General features: G+C 50.6%; 1 protein-coding gene across 6 annotated transcripts in view; it reads left to right on the top strand.

Moving 5' to 3' along the window:
• The window catches only part of ST3GAL1 (ST3 beta-galactoside alpha-2,3-sialyltransferase 1), a 122170-nt gene that overhangs the window by 96694 nt on the left and 8378 nt on the right, over nt 1-17098 (top strand). For all 6 annotated transcript variants that reach the window (XM_090040683.1, XM_090040686.1, XM_090040689.1 and 3 more), the window contains 3 exons: nt 525-721; nt 4000-4179; nt 13459-13504. In XM_090040683.1, the coding sequence (XP_089896809.1) occupies nt 525-721; nt 4000-4179; nt 13459-13504 (423 nt within the window). The remainder of the gene's footprint in view (nt 1-524; nt 722-3999; nt 4180-13458; nt 13505-17098) is intronic.

The following is a 17098-nucleotide window of genomic DNA, read 5'->3' as shown; positions in this document are numbered from 1 at the left end:
TCCACTCGGCTACAGATCGCCTCCTCCGCAGTCCAGAAGAGCCAGAGCAGCATGTGCTCTGCCCTCTTCCCCACCCATCCTGGCCACTCTTTCCTCCTGGATTTGTGCTCTCCGCTCATTCTGCCACGCTCATTCTGTTCGTTCACACCAGAGGGGTGTGAACAAGCTGTCACGGTGGAGGAAGTCTGATTCAGGGACCAGACAAAGCTTCTGGGGAGTGGAGGTATGTGCCCAACTAAATTCAGTGCTGGGTGCTTGAGCCGAAGGCACTGTGCTGCACAGATGAGTGTCCCACCACGTGTCCCACAGTCACCAGGTGAAGAGCGAGGATATGGAAGGGAGTCGGGGGGGAATAAGGTTAAAAACTCTTGGGGAACAGGAACTCCCATCCTGTCCTCCTCAGTCCAGGAAGTGTTGCGACATATCACAAGCCATTAGCACAGCTAAGGAGCAGTCAGCAGCATCTTCCTCTGCCAGAAGCTCCCAGCATCAATAACCCAGAACACTCCTGTTCTTCCCAACAGAAACTGCAAGGAGAGAAAAATCCTAAGAATATTAATGAAACCATCAAGGAGCTGTTTGAGACCATTTCGGGCGATGGCAATCAGCTGCAGGAGAGAAGCTCTTCCATGTGCAGAAGGTGCGCCGTTGTGGGGAACTCCGGGAACCTCCGGCAATCTCATTACGGCCAAGACATAGACAGCCATGACTTTGTGCTCAGGTGAGTCCTTGGGAGGTGGAAGGACCTGGCTCCATCATTTCAGGCCTGCCAGTGTCTTTAGGGCCCAACTGAGCCCTGATTTGCATCCTGTGAGGCAACTGGGATGCAGAAGGATGCATGGCAGAGTGCAGTTTTGGGCTTGGGTTCTGATCATACTCCCAGAGAAGTAATTAGAAGTTGGCTTGCATGAGAACAGTTACCAATACACACATCACTGCCTCCCTGAGCACAGACCTGGGAATCTGTGTTGCTCTTTGAACCACACATGGGTCAGATCCTGTATGGCACTGGGCTCTCTCAGTTCCCTGTATAGCTACTGGGAGCTAGTGTGACTCCTGGTTGCACTAGTTTCACGAGGGTTGAATGTGGCCCCACATGTTAACTGTACAAACACCAGCCTCGGTCTGCTGGGAACAGAGGCAACCTCTGTAACTGATGCTGGGCACCTACTTCTCCATTCAGATATGATGGTTTTAAATAAATACAAGATTTGCATTTGGTAGGCAATTTTTACAAACTTTAATACCCCGGATCAGATCCTGCCCTCACCCTAGCGTAACCTCTCCCCAGAGTTCATTCACTTCTGGGGTGGAACAGAAGCAGTTCCTCTGTGGACAGCAAAACACAAAGCAGGGCAGGAAGCAACCGGGCAGTTGCAGCTGTTTTGTAATGGACGGCATCGCCAGGCATGGTAAGAACATATCGAACTGGAAGGGCAGGGAAATTTAGGTAGTCAGAACCAAGCTACTCAAAATGGTGTGTACCCACAATATCCAGCTTAATAACCTTGCTTCTGCAAAGCGGCCAGGGGAACTTTATTGAATACAGCAGTCAGAAGATCTGCTCGTGTCTCAGGAGCAGTATGGTAACTCCTGGCGATGCTCTTGATTCACTACTGACTCAGAGGAAAGATTGACTTGAATTTCATTCCAGACATATCTGGACCCCTCCCATGCTCCATCCAGTGCTGTGTCACGTCTGGGATATGTTTGAATCAGTACAATCAGACATAACTGCAGGTCCTTTTTAGGCCCAGGGAATTGTCTTGATGGTGGTAATGAGGAAGCAGCATACCCTAACTTTTGCTTTGAGAGAAAACCCTTTATAATAACCCTTCATCACTGGGAGGGGGGAGATTGTTGTGTGATTTTGAACTGGATCCTTTTATCTGTAATCGCTGTGCCCCTTGTTTCAGGTGCAATAGAGACTAGCAGTCCCCCAGGAGGAAGAGCCTTTGAGATGACATGGGGCTTTCCACCGAACCTGGAACTTTGCCTATATAGGGTCAAAAAAAGGAGACAGTGACCTTTGAAGCCTGCCATGATGCCAGTGCATAAGGAACAGCCCACCCTTTCTTTTATCCACTGGCATCTTCTTACACTGACAGAAATGTTCCACCATAAAGGCCCCAGCTCACTGAGCTGGAATAGTTTCAGTCACACCCAAACTAAATCTTCCATTAACTGATTGACTGCAGCTCTTCTTACACACCCGTAACCTCAAGAGAGCCATATGCGAGTGAAAGCCTAGCAGAATTTGGATCTAGATTAGCAGGCGTGTAAATGGGCTTGTGAGAATGTGTGCTTTCCTTTAATTATTTGTGTGTCGTGGACTCAAGCATCAGAGCTTGTAGAAAGCAATTTGCAAGATCCCTCCCCACCCCCGGACACAAACACGCACGCACAAGTGGAGACCAGAGCAGCTCAAGAGCACCCTTCCACCTCTCTGGATTGAGTGGCTGCATTTGTGTGCTCACCCTTGGGGACACAAGCACCTACTGAACACAGTAGGGGCCATGCACAAACCAAAGAGCGCTGAGTACAGCTTTGAGATGTAGAGCCACGCTCAATTCAGCAGTGGCAGCTGGCACGCCTGTCTTCGATGCTCTGTAAGCTGTGTTTTTAGATGACTAGAGCACGTCAGCAGTCCAGAGGTAAAAACACGGGCAGGCTGCCCGTAGACATGCTTGTCCGTGTTATAATAATCATTCAAGATTAATCGAGTCTGCTTCCCGTTCTGATTAGGATTGTTCCAGCATCGCCTCCATGCCCCGCCATCACTTATATTGAGCCCTTGTCAAATGAGCTTCAGATAAAGCATCCCATGGCCACTTGGAAACACGCGGGGGTTTAATACACGTGATGGTGAGCTGTTTTAATTAGAGCAGCTCTCTGGGAACTGCTCTAATTAAAATGCATGTATAGGCAGCCACAGTGAAGACCCAGCCCTTCAGTGGTACCACTCAGCAGGAGGTGAACATGCCAAAACTAACATGTGCCAGTGGCCCAGACACGTTAACCACCCTGAGATAAGAAGCGTAGCCTGGGGATGTTTTGGGAGCCTGGCTGTGTTTGAAAAGAAAGCCCCAAATTCAGAGCCCCCGTTGTAAAGGAGCTAGGTTCACTCAGAGTTCACACCACCCCTTCACTGAATCCAGATTGACCGCTCCAATTTGTCACACTCTGAATCCAGCTGAGTTTTACATTGCGTGAGGTTTACTTTGCTAATGCTCATGGATTAATGTCATTGTTTAGTGATTAGGGCATGTGACTGAGAGCCAAGAAACCTGGGCTTTAGTCTGGGATCTGGTGCCAAGCCACTGTGTGGATCCAGGCAAGTCCCTCGATTGCTTTGGGTCTCCTTTCTCTCAGCAGTAAAATGGTAGTGCTGCTTATCTCCGTGAAAGCATGGTGATATCTAGTTAGTCTGTATTTGATCTTAGTGCATTGGTGACTGTTGGCCAAGGTGTGTAGCAATGGCAGACCTTTCACCTTAGTTAGCAACGGACACAATTTTGCCTCCCACGGAGCAGCCGCTTACTTTGTGAGTCACGCTATTGAAACCACTGGAACTGCTTGCAGAATAAGGCACTCACTAGTGCAAATAGGAACAGCAGAAATGCCCAGCGCTTGTTACTCTGGCATGGCTTGGGCTCAGCAGATAGGAAGATTTACCGTTTCACACAAGTGCTGCATGTGACTTTGTGAAAGTGGAGCACATATTGCCTTCAGATTACAGCCCCTTATATACAGTCACATTCTTCAGTGTATTAGAAAAAAACCGAGTGCCTAATTCCAGCTTACATGATGGCCTCTTTATTACGCCCCCCCAGCTAATTAAGCCTACTTTAAATCCCCTTTATTCTGTGTGTCACATAAATGAGACTTGAGCCCAGAGACTCTTTTTCTCCCCCTCCTCCCCAGCAAGCACCCGGGGAAACAATGGAAGCAATTTTCCTCCTGATGTTTTTCCCCTCTCGTCTTCTTTTTGGGTGGCAGGATGAACCGTGCCCCCACAGTTGGGTTTGAATTGGACGTCGGGAGCAAAACGACCCATCACTTCATTTACCCCGAGAGCTTCAAAGAGCTGCCTGAAAATGTCAGCATGATTGTCATCCCCTTCAAGACCCTGGACCTGCGCTGGATTGTCAGCGCTCTCACCACAGGCACCATCAACCAGTGAGTAAATGTGAGGCCAGCGGTGCTCAGACTGAAAAAGCGGGGAGAGCCCCCCTACCATCTCGTGTGATAGCACCAGACCAGGCTGCTCAGAGATAAATTCCCTCTGTGTATGCCTCTGTGGATCCCAGCAAAGCTAACAGGAGTTTTGCAGACCTCAAGTTTGGCTGCAGACTTGTTTTCTTATAACAGCCTGACTTTGGGGGGTGGGGGGAGGCTGGCATGGGAGTTCAGAACAAGTCCCACTTTTGTCCCCGGGTCAGCAGAAGCGGAGAAATGGAAGAGGGTGTTTGCTGCCACTATAAATAACCAGTCCTTGTCTGTTCCTGCTTTAATTGCTGGCTTTCTGAGCTGTTTTGGGCAGAGTGACTCACAGTGGCTGCTCCACACCTCTTTCCTGTCAGGTAGCATTTAGGACTGAAGTAGGCGGGAACTGTGTTTTCTCCTTCAAACCCTAGAAGTCTACTCCTGGAGTCCACCAGTAATGCATCCTCCGCCTCGATGGGTGAAGCGGAGACTTCTAGTGTCTAATTCCACCAGTGACATTGCTTGCCACCTCCTAACCTGCCTCCACCCCACCACTTCCCCCTTGGCCCCGGAGTGGTTTCAAGTCCATAGCAGCGGTCCAGTCCAGGGGTATCAACCATCTGGTCTTCAGACGGAGCTGTCATCTGGCCCGTGGGGTACCTAGGGGGACAGGGATACAAGGGGAGGGCAAGTGACAGCAGCATTAAGGCCTGTGGCTCTCTGAGACACCTTCCAGCTCACCCTGCCTCTGGAGCTGGATGTAGATCTGGCCTGCGAGGAGCCTCACAGTCTGGATCCTGCCCCAAGGCTACCAAATGAGTTTGACACTTGTAATCGAGTTCAAAAAGAGGGAGAAGCTGCTGGCTTCCATGAGCTTCTCAGGGCCTGGAGAGATGCCATATTGTAGTTTCATAGTTTCTAGGGTCAAAGGGACCTGAGCAGATCAAGTCCGACGCCCTGCCATGGCAGGAAAGAGTACAGGGTCAAACGACCCCAGCAAGGTGTTCATCTAACCTCCTCTTAAACACCCCCAGGGTAGGAGCCTGCACCACTTCTCTTGGAAGTTGGTTCCAGACCCTAGCCGCCCTGACCGTGAAGTCGTGCCTCCTGATATCTAACCTAAACCTACGCTCTGCCAGCTTGTGACCGTTATTCCTGGTCACTCCTGGCGGTGCTCGGGGGAACAGTGACTCCCCCAATGCCTGCTGGTCCCCCCTGACTAGTTTATAACAGGCCACTAGATCCACCTCAGCCTTCTCTTGTGGAGGCTGAACAGGTTCAGGTCCCGTAGCCTCTCCTCGTAGGGCCTGCCCTGCTGCCCCCGGATCATGTGGGTGGCCTCCTCTGGACCCTCTCCATGCTGTCCACATCCCTCTTGAAGTGCGGCGCCCAGAACTGGATGCAGTACTCCAGCTGCGGCCTGACCAGTGCTGCATAGAGGGGGAGGATCACCTCCCTGGACCTGCTCGAGATGCGTCTGTGGATGCATGACGAGGTGCGGTTGGCCTTCCTGACTGCACCCCCACACTGCCGGCCCATGTTCATCTTGGAGTCAATGATGACCCCAAGATCCTTTTCTGCCTCTGCACTGATGAGAAGGGAGTCCCCAACCCGTAGGTATGGTGCCAGTTGTTCCTCCCCAGGTCCATCACCTTTCACTTGTCAGTGTTGAATCCCATCTTGTTCTCATCCGCCCACCCCTGTAACCTGTCTAGGTCCAATTACAGCCTATTCCTCCCATCTAGCATGCCCACATCCCCCCACATCTTAGTGTCATCAGCCAATTTGAACAGGGTGCTTTTTACCCCTCGTCCAAATCACTGATGAAGATGTTGAACAGTGCGGGCCCGAGGACCGAGCCTTGGGGGACCCCACTGCCCACGTCCTTCCAGGTCAACAATGACCCGTCCACCACCACTCTCTGGGTGCAGCCCTCCAGCCAGTTGGCGACACATCTGACTGTGTAGGTGTCAACACCACAGTCCCCCAGTTTCTTAATGAGAACGGGGTGAGAGACAGTGTTAAAGGCCTTCCAGAAGTCCAGGAAGACGATGTCCACTGCTACCCCGGCATCTAAGGATTTGGTGACCTGGTTATAGAGGGCCATCAGGTTGGTCTGACAGGACCTGCCTCTAATGAACCTGTGTTGGTTGCCCCTAAGCATAGTCTCCCCCGCTGGCCCCTCGTGGACATGTGCCTGGATAATTGTCTCAAAAAGCTTACCCAGGACCGAGGTAAGACTAACTGGCCTATAGTTTCCTGGGTCCTCCTTCCTCCCCTTTTTTGAAGATAGGAACAACACTGGCCCTCTTCCAGTCCTCTGGCACCACACCAGGGCACCACGAGTGCTCATACAGCCGTGCCAGGGGTCCTGCAATGACCTCAGCCAATTCCCCCAGCACTCGGGTGTGGAGATCGTCTGGACTGGCTGATTTAAATACATCCAGTCCCTCCAGAAGTTCCCTGACTAGGTCCTCACTGACCCTTGGCCTAGGTGCGCCTCCCCTGGGACCTGAGGTGGTCCCGGTGTCGGGGGGCTGATGTGGTCCCTGCTCAGGAAAATGGAGGCAAAGAAATCGTTAAATATGTTAGCTTTGTCATCTGGTGTGACAACCAAATTTCCTAGCGTGCCTTGCAGGGGCCCCACGTTACCCGATACCTTCTTTTTTGCCCCCTATGCATATAAAAAAGGACTTCTTGTTGTCCTTGATCCGGGAAGCTAGTTTGAGTCCCATCTCCGCCTTGGCCTTCCTGACCCCCCCCTGCAGCCCCGAGCAACCGCAGTATAGTCCCCCCTGGTGATGGCCCCTCCCTGCCACTGGGTGTGCACCTCCCTTTTAGCTAGGAGACATTCCCGGATGCTGTTGGTGAGCCATGGGGGCATTTGCTCCCTCCTGCCCCCTTTGATCCGTGTTGGGATTACTTCTCTTTGGGCTTGGAGGATCATCTCCTTAAGGAGCAACTACTCTCCTTGGACACCTGGCTCCCCTCTCCCCCGGGACCTCGGTGCTTCCCCGACTATTCCCCTTAGCTCATTGAAGTCTGCCCTCCTGAAATCTAGGGCTGCTGCCTTGCTGCAGGCCTTTGCCACCTTGCACTGGATGGTGAATCCTGGCAGGCGATGATCACTGTCACCCAGGTGGTCGAGCACCCACAGCCCCCTCACCAGGTCGTCACCCGTGGCCAGCACCAGGTCCAACAAGGCGTCCCCCTGGTGGGGCTGTGCACCTCCTGGGTTAGATGGAGGTCCTGCACTCTGGCTAGGAACCTACGTGAGCCGTCAGACCTGGCTGACTGCTCTTCCCAGCAGATGTCCGGGAAGTTCAGGTCACCCATGATGACCACGTCCTTTGACCTAACTACCTCCGTGAGCCGACTTAAGAATTCCTGGTCGAGCTCTTCCCCTTGGTTGGGGGGTCTGCAGTAGACCCCCACGGTTAAGTCTCTTTCCCCTCGACTGCCTTGTATCCTAACCCAGAGCACTTCCATGTGCCCCTCCTCTGACTCCAGCGTGATTTGTATCCATTGTGTACAGCACTATAAATCACACTTGGGATCCAGAGGAGACAGGCTTGCAGCTATCCAGAGGTAGCTGCACACAACACATTGTTGTTACAGTACTTCAACATTAGGTAGCAGGGGATCAGGTAACTTATAGTTTGCCTCAAGAAAAAGTCTAGCCCATGATGTGCTGCAGACAGATGACATCTACACTGGTGTACTTATATCAGTGTTGTTTTATCCCTAATTTCTCCCAGAGTAATTCTACGCCAGATCTGAGTAACTTTCCCTGGGTCAGGGCTGTACATCGTCCAAACTCATAAGTTCCTCCAGATGTATAGCCTTCCAGGCCTCTGCCTGTCATCAGACTGTCCATTCTTCATCCTGACTGCCTTTAGCTGGCCCGTTCCAAGTCAGTCGGCGGCCGAGCCAGCTGGGCCTCTGTCTGGCTGGCTTTCAGCCTGAGCATCTCCCTGTCTCTCTGCGGCCATCATGGGTTTATGTACCAACTGAGCAGCAGCTGGCTGCCCACTTAATACTTTGCTGCTGCCTGACAAGGCTTATCGGCCACATCACACACTTCTCAATGTTATCATTCCTATTTTAAGATGAGGGAAGTGAGCCACACCGAGGTTTGGGACCTTACTGAAGGTCATGCAGCACCTGACCAGAGAAGAAGGATGGCCCAGTGGCCAAGGTGCTAGCCTACACCGTGGAAACCTAGGTTCAGTGCCTTGCTCTTCAAGTGGCATCCTGCCACTGACCTTTCCCCTGCCTCATGCCCTGCCATTGACTTTCAGCAGGTCATTTAAGTCCCCTGCTGTGGACCCACAGGGGAAAAGTGCCCGTTGTGTCTCACATCAAAATACTTAAAATCGACAACTCTGTCATACCAACCATTAGTGGGTTGGTATGATGGATGTGGAATGAAGGAAGGAGTGTATGTAGAGCAGAGGCATGTGGAGACCCCAAACCATTTGATTCAGCTCTTTAGGCCAGGGCCAGGTGCTGCCTAACATCTGTTTTGACTTCTGAAAAGAAAGAACAAAATTCCCTTATTAGCCTGCACCCCTGGGGTGCTGTGAGAGTGCAGGGGTTTAACATTTGGAGGGTTCCCCTGCATGGAGCCACATGTGGGTATTCGAGCAGGCTCTGCCCCATGGTATCATTCTAGCTCAGGGGTGGGCAAAATGCAGCCCGCGGGCCGGATGCAGCCTGCCAAGCCAGTCTATCCAGCCCGCGGGGCCTCTAAAAATTTATAATAGCATTTATCTGCCCCTAGATACCTGTCACACAGCCCTCGATCGCTTGCCAAAACTCAGTCAGCTGCCCTCTGCCCGAAATAATTGCCCGCCCCCGTTCTAGCTTGAAAAGCTCAGCTGCAGCACAAGGGGGGGCATACCTGCTGATGGGTTAATCTAACTGGAGAGTTTTGTAGGACTCAGTCTCCCCTCCATTCATCTCCCGTTGCCTGTCAGTTCTGTCCTCTCCTTCCTTCCCTCCTTCCTGCTTCCCTCAGCAAACTCAGTGTTTGGGACATCCTTCTTGTGCATTTTTAATTTCCTAGTGGGAAATTGTTTCCCATTCAAACAGTCTGGCGAGATCCTATATGAGAGCCTGAATATCCAGGCAGACAATTCATTCAAGACAGGACTAAATTACAGCTGCGGCTAATTGCAGGTCCACAAAATGGGGAGGAGACAGGGTCTGTCACAGCAAAGAGGAGAGATGCAGGGAGAAGATCTGATTTTACATGCGTTTCCACTAGGCTGGAGACAGAGAGCAGGGGAGAGGGGTTCAAAACTGCCCTGTTTACCTCCGTCCTGGTAAAAACAGAGCTTGCTGGGGATGTGCTGCCTGTTGAAAGCCAGGTCTGAGCCCCAGGGAGCCCTAGTGCCCAGGGATCCTGGGGACTAAATGTGGCAGGCAAAAGTAGCACAAATACACAAAGATCATTGCAACATCACCTGAGGTTGCAAGGAGGGACTCAGCTATTGAAGAGCCCCTTTCTGAACATATGCTGAGCAGGATGTGAGCTGCTGTGGGAGACCCACCGGAGCAGGGGACCAGTCAAGTTCACGCGAGAAGGTCCTAGAGAGCAGGCCCATGGACCCCTGCCACGGCCAGTCTGCTGGACCGAGGCCACAAGCAGGGCCTCAGGCACGGCGTCATACCTGCCTTCAGGAAGAGCACACGGAGCGGGGACAGGGATGGTTCTCCCCACAAGCCATGCAGAGGCAAATGATGAAATGAAAGGGGTATCAGGGCCATTGAGAAAGGCTTGTGTCTGTCAGGCTTGATGGACAACACTAAGGAATGGGAAGAGAGCCAAGATTTGTGTTTGAGGATTATAAATGCTCGGACCTAGGACCTGCGAACGGGGTCCCTAGCTCAGAGCAAGTAGCTCTGCATCATCTCTGCTCCTGAGGCATGAGGCCTCTGACAGATCTCTGTTTTTCTTCTTTACTCAGAAGTAAGGATGAAAGAGCGGGGCAGGCAGGGAGCAAACCGACAATAACACCGTGTCCCCTACGCTCCCTGAGTCTCTTGCTCTCCCTTCCCCTTATATCTCACATACCCCTGATGAAGGGGAAATTGCTGCTCCCAGATCCCTGTTGCATTTCCTCAGGATTGGGGTTGCCGGCTGAAACAGTAATTAAATTGTTGAAAGTGGACCCAACAATAGCTTGTTGTTATCTTGTATGCAGGACTTGTCTTTGCTTCCAGTGCCTATAAGTCACGACCTCATGGGGTCGTTCAGGAAGACCCAGCAATGGCGACCTCTTTTCCTGCTCTACACAGAGAGCAAAGCCTCTGTCAAGCAGTTTCTTACTAAGAGGAATTGTGAAATGTTTCAGCATTTTCCCTAAGGTCCCTGCCTGAGTCACAGAAAACTAGGAAAGACTTAGAATGTGCAAACAAATACTTCCACCCACCAGTGATCAGAGCTGCTTGGCTTTTTTTCTGAAGAAAGGGGGGGCGGGGATGTGATTTGGCAAATTATGGCCTTTTTTCCAAAAATGAAAACTTTTTTGCAAATTAGTTTAGATTTTCTCAAAACATCCTGTATTTTTTTTCCCTCCCAATTATATGGTTGCTTTTGCTCATGTCACTTTTTCTCTGTAAATGCAGTCACGTGCTTGGGGATTTTCAAGAGTGAAAATGCCCTTTCCAAGTTCAGGGAAAATACTAGTTGTTGGTTTTTTTTTTAAACAAAGGCTTCGGTTAAAAAGCAGAAAATATGGGAGGGAGAGGGAAAAAATTGCCAGTCCATTTTGAAAAGGAGCAAAACAAAGCCTCTGTCATTTTTATGAGATTTTGAGCAAGTTCTCTTGATGATAATTATGCTATTTAACGAAGCCCACTGGCACCAATGGGAAGCTTCCAGCTGACTGACGTGGGCTTCGGATCGGGCCCTTAGTTATGCCCCGTCAGATGAGCCGAGTCCGGTGCCTAGGGTTACTCCAGTCTTGTGCCTGAAGGCAGCCCGGCCCTCCACCTGCAGCGTTGTGCGGATTATTACAAAACATTGTGCAATCCTTTAATCTGCCTCGTTGAACAATAGGCTTTGAGTGAGGAGTAAATTATTTGTTGTTGTTGTTTATTAATTCATAGAGTGCTGTTTCCTTGTATTACGGTGCTTTGAAAAACACCATCAGCTAACCAATATTTGCATAACAATAAACCACACAGAAGCAGCCGCCGGAGGTGCCTCCGTTATATTTCAAAGCAGCCATTGCCCCAGTTTTCAAAGAGCTTGCAAGGCACGCGTCTGCCAGGCAGGACCTGGTGGTCGGAAGACCAGGGCTTTTGCCCTGCAGGTCCCTCCCTGAACTCCACGGGTAGATAGAGGAGGCCGCAAAGGTAGGAGTCCCTTGGGCCCCCGCTGTGTCGTGCTCTGAAAACACAGCTAAGAGAATGCATTTTGGACACGTGTGCCTTTGGACGTCTCAGCCCCCATCACTGGATTGCTTCTAGTGTCCTCCTGTAGCACAGAGTGGCTCTGGCTGCACCGCAGAAGCCATAACTAAAGCCTGGCTGCTTCTCCAAACAGATAATCCCTTCTCTTCTGGATCATCTTATGAGATTTCAGCCTGAGGACTGCAGGCTGGTCACACTGGTTGGAAAAATCCCTCTCCAATGTGAATGCTTTTTCCTTCGGTCCCTGCTTATGTTTCTTTTTAACAGTAGATTGAGCAGATCCATAGGTCTCATCACCACTTAGGTGGTAGAAAAAGACGGATATGTGATAAATGGTGAGATAGTTAGCCTAGGGTTAGCTTTGGGCTCGACTGGTACCTGGCTGGTTACCCACAAAACATGGCTGTTGGCTTGTCCCTTCCATAGTATCATAGTAGCTAGGGTCGAAAGGGACCTAACAGACCATCAAGTCCAATCTCTTTAAAAAGACCGTGTAGTTGCCAACAAGGGGGCAGCCTATATGGTCAGCGGGACTGAGGTTAGCTACCAAAAGTGGTACCAAAAGGATGAGGGGCAGGGGATATGAGGAGAAGTACGAGATTTTTGGAGGATTCGGGATGCCGAAGGCAACGCGACATGCCACGCGGCCACAGTCTCAAGGGGTTAGACAGATCTTTGGAAATAGTGAACTCTCCCACAACTCCAGGATGAGTTAAGCTAAGAGGCATTTTGGGAACTGGGCTCTTTTGAAAGTCTGGCCCTCTGTGGCCTGGGTAGCAGACACTGCTAAACAGAGAGGTGGAAATTCTGGTTGCAGTGGGTAAGGGTTCAAAGAGCAGACAAGAGGGTCGGGGTGGAATTACAGTCCAGGGAAATGACTGGGAAGGAGCAGATGTTTGAAAACACCCGGCATGTAGGAAAGACTCAAACACAAATGCTAATAGGCAGGGGCTGAATAAAGAGATGGAGGTAGGCAAGAGTAAAAACTTGGAAAAGTTGAAGTACAGTTAGGAAGAAAAGATTCCCATGGCAATTTTCACTTCAGAGCAAGGACCCGTCTTCTGGGTAAGTAAAAGATCGAGCCCGTACCCATAGGTGTGCCCTGACCAGCTGCAAACCAAGCACTGCAGGACTCTCTGACTTCAGGAAAACCCCCAGAGACTTTTTTCCCATGTGTTTGTATCTACGACCCAGCACACACATGACGTGGCACAGCTGCATCCTGCCAGACGGGACCATGCATGTGATGTGGAGGGAAACAGGCTTTTCCTTTCCGAGGCAGGGCTCTGAGCTTTGACAGCGTCACGAGCGTGAGCTGCAGTTTTACATTGCAAGCCCCCGGCAACTTTCTGCGGCTGGCCCATTTGTTTAAGACGAGAGGAGTGACATGCTGGTGTGATGGCGGAAGGGCCGTATTCCACCCCCACGTGGGTGGAAGGAGGCAGGAAAATGCCATTATACTTTGGAAATGTAAAACGGGAAAAATGCTTTTACTTTGAAAGCAGTGAATCTTCATCCAGGACTATTAAGAGGGAAGGAGTCTCCTCCTAGTGGTGAAATATGTATTTTCCCAAGCACAAGGCTGAAAGCAACCTGAGCCATTAACGTGCAATTCATTTGAGTTATTAATTATTGAATGAGATATTGAAATGCTGCTACATTTTCCAGCGTTTGTTACATTTATCGCTCTCAGGTATTATACATGTATTGATCTTGTGCTGGTTGCAGTGATTGACTTTGCTGATTGATTTTAATTATATGCTTTCCTCACTTTAAAGCGTATATCCCATTTGACTGATTTCACTGATTCGGGTTTCTCTTCTTTAACAGCACATATGTTCCAGTTCCTCGCAAAATCAAAGTGAAGAAAGAAAAGGTGAATGATGTTTTGTTTTTCATTCTCTTCATTAATGAACTCACTGCTCTAAAATACTCTTAGGCCTAAAAGATTGGTAGGATGCAAACAATGATTAGATATTAATAACGAATAATGCAAGTGATACAAATACTCACAGCAACAACATTAGCAAGGCTAAGACTATATGGCCTCATGTTTGGGGGATATTCTTGCTAATAACTAACAGGGAGTTCTCACGTGACCAAGTCATTACATTATTGCCCATTACGAGGATTTTGTGGCTTCCTCTGATACCGATCAAAGACAGAAGATGAGATTAGCTGGCTCATTAGTCTAACCCCAAGCAACTGTCTAGATTTCTTCTTAACATAAACTAGCAGACCTTAGAATTGCAATGCTTTAAACATTGAACAGGGTTTAGTGCCCCATTAATAATTACCCCTGGCTTTTATTAATCCAGCTGCTTGAACTCAAAGGCTGATTACCTTGTTTTCAAGAACTCTGCCTTTGCTCACAAGAATCCTCACTGGAGATCCCCCACGGTCAAGGATGATCGCTCCCACAAGTCAAGTAAAGAGATGTAGATAAGTCTGTTGATGGCTAAGACGGCGGATCCTAGAGCCGCAGATGCCACCAGTGGCGGTAAAAGAGAGGGACTGTGGATTTATCGATCTTGTTCCCTTTTCTTCCATTTCTACTGTTTTTCTGCCTCCAGGGTAAGATGGTTTTCCTGAGAGTTATGTGTACTTTCTCTCATGTAGCCGTGTCCCAGGCTAGTTTTTCCCAATTTGTACTGTCAACGCCACACTTTTTAATGTTCACCTTGAGGTGGTCCTAGAAGCATTTTCTCTGGCCCCCCACCTGTCCTTTGTCCTTGGCTGAGTTTGCACTGTAGCAGTTGTGCTGGTAAACGGACATCAGACATGGCACACAATGCCCTGTGCATCGCAGCTGATGTTGAATAATCAGTGCTTTGATGCCGGTGGTGTTGGCGTTGGTCAGGATCTTGTGGAGGTAGCGCTGGTTGGCGAGGCTGTTGCAGGCCTCCAGTCACCCACACTTCGCAGCTGTAGGGTTGGGATTACCACAGCCTTCTATAACAGGAACTTTGTTCACGTCCTGATGTCGTGTTCATTGAACACATGATGGCAGGGTCTTCTGAAGGCAGAGCTGGCACGTCAGATCTCCTTGTCGATGCTGGCCTTTTGAGAGATGGCTGCTGAGTAGAGGTGAGCCAACAAAGATTGTTTTGACTGACACCGATGGTCGATTATTAACCAGCCATATCAGCTGATGACAATCCAATATCTGATATGCATCCCGGTGTCTTGCAGACCAACATCTGGGAAGTCTGTAGTGGGGAAGGGGCGTGGGGGCGCAGATCGAGGCCCCCATGGTGAGGGAGGGAGTGGGGCTGGGGCAGGGCAGGCGCTGCCCAGCCATGGGCAACTTGTCTGGGGGGCAGGAGCTCCCCACCACCACGCACCCCTGGGGGAGAGGTGAGGGGCACGTGCCCCCTGGATTTGTGCATGGGGCGAGGGTGGGCTGCCCACTGCAGGATCAGGGCCAGGGGCTGTGCTGGCCTCTTCTCAGTGGAGCGGGGAGGGCTGAGCCAGGGCTGTGCTCAGGGCAAGCATGGGTGAGCAGCTGCAGGGGTGCTGGGAGGGGGCCTACAGGGGGACTACAGTGAATTTTGGGGTGGCTGTAGCCCACCACATAGCCCCCTCCCAGCACCGCTGCTGCCTGCCCTGCCCCTGCCCACCCTGAATTCAGCTCCAGCCCAGGCCCCGCTGCCAGGAAGAGGCCGGTGCAGCTCCTGGCCCCGAGCCCACAGAAGAGAGCCTGCCCTCACCCCACACACACATCTGGGGGGGCACCTCCTCCAGGGGTGTGCACAGCAGCAGGGAGCTCACCCCCTTCCCCGTGTCTCCTGGCCGAGCTGCCAACAGCTCCGTCCTGTGCCATGCCCCGGCTGGGCAGTGCCTGCTGCTGCCCCTCCCTCGCCATGGGGCCCTTGATCTGCCCTCCCTCCCCATGGCCCTTCCCTCCCCTACACTCTCTTAACTTGCTGGGCAGATGCTGCTCTCCAAGCCGCAGGGCTGCACTCCTGGCCACATGCATGCTGCGGCTGCACACGGCATTCTTCAGTGACATTATTGCCTATGCCAGCCAAACAAAGCCGATGGCCGATAATGTCAATTTTCCTTTTATTGGTGCTGATCTGATATGGACCAGTATATCAGTGCACCTCTACTGCTGAGCAGCGTTCCCTCTAAGCTGTGTGGCGTGCGTGGCTGCGCAGGCACACCTGGCAGTGTGGCATGAGCGTGCCTGCACAGCCGTGCACACCACACTGCCTAGAGGGAACGCTGCTGCTGAAGTCACTCTCCAGCGCCTCTCGTCAATGAGGATCTTTGCTGGGGGAGTTAATTGGCCTGGAGCAAGCTGGTGAAGCACCTTTGTTTTTCCCATTTTAAGGGTCAGCCCCAGACACTGGTATGCTTGTTTTCAAGAACTCTTCTGTTGCTCACAATAAGAAGACAGTTAAATAAAGAAGTGCTGTTCATACCAGCTCTAATCCCAAACCTGCAAACTCCTATTGATTTCCACGGCCCTTGGAGCAGAGTACATATCCAGCCTGGGGAATTCGTGACCATGAGAAGCTCAAAGGTGGTCATATCTTCTGCTTCAGGAGACTGAACACGATAGTGGTCAGGAAGGAATCCTTATTCCCATGTGTTACCAAGCTATGGTTCATCTAGCCTATGCTTTGAATGATCAGACACCAAACTGTTTCTGGAGGCAGGATTCAGACCAGACACAGCATACACCGGATCTGGTGTTTTGTGTTCCCAATCCATTGTGACAAAGCTTGATTTGTGAGCAATACATGTGGGTACTGATACAGGGGAGGGGGGCAATGCAACTTGTATTTTAAGGTAGTCATTTCAGTAGGTTGCCCTTTAAACACAGGTTCCTTTAAGCAGGAGACTCAAAATCATCTGAGATTCAAAATCGTCTCCTGCCTAAAGGAGTGTAAGGGCTGCCTGTTGCAATAGCTCTTAAGAAAATAAGAGTGTCCTTCTCCCCCTTCTCTTTTATCAATATTCAGTGGAGCTTGTGCTCCTAAACCCCTTAGGCAAGGCACTTTTGAAAATCTCTCCCCAAAACTGCAAACAAGAGCCCAGAGCCATAGCATTCCAGGTGCCCTTCAGGAGTGGACGGTGGATTTACAGATACTCCTTTTCTTGTAGAGTAAGTCAAGTGTTAATATGCCATTACTATGCATTGTGCCCTGTTCGCCAATACAGGCAAAAGGTTAAAGGCTCTTGAACCTGAACCTAGTATCTAATTGTTTGCATATAGAAAATAAATTAGAACTTGATAGTGCATACATTTTGATATTTTGCATTAGGATACATTAGGATAACTTGCGTTAGAGCATAGACCATGAATCGCTTTTCATGCTGTGCATAAGGCACGGCCCTTTCACTGCTGAAAACTAGAGCCCGCCTGTAGCAACATGCCTGACAGCAGCGGGTGGTGGTTTGAGCATGTTTCTGTCAGGCGACTTGGAGTCTACCACAGATTGCAGGCATGACCTTGTGTGAA

The sequence above is a fragment of the Crocodylus siamensis genome, chromosome 3 (assembly GCF_052110815.1).
Source record: "Crocodylus siamensis isolate JL-2025a chromosome 3, ASM5211081v1, whole genome shotgun sequence".
NCBI classification, from domain to species: Eukaryota; Metazoa; Chordata; order Crocodylia; family Crocodylidae; genus Crocodylus; species Crocodylus siamensis.
Note: the sequence above shows the minus strand (reverse complement) of the source record. Positions and strands in the feature narration are given on the sequence as shown.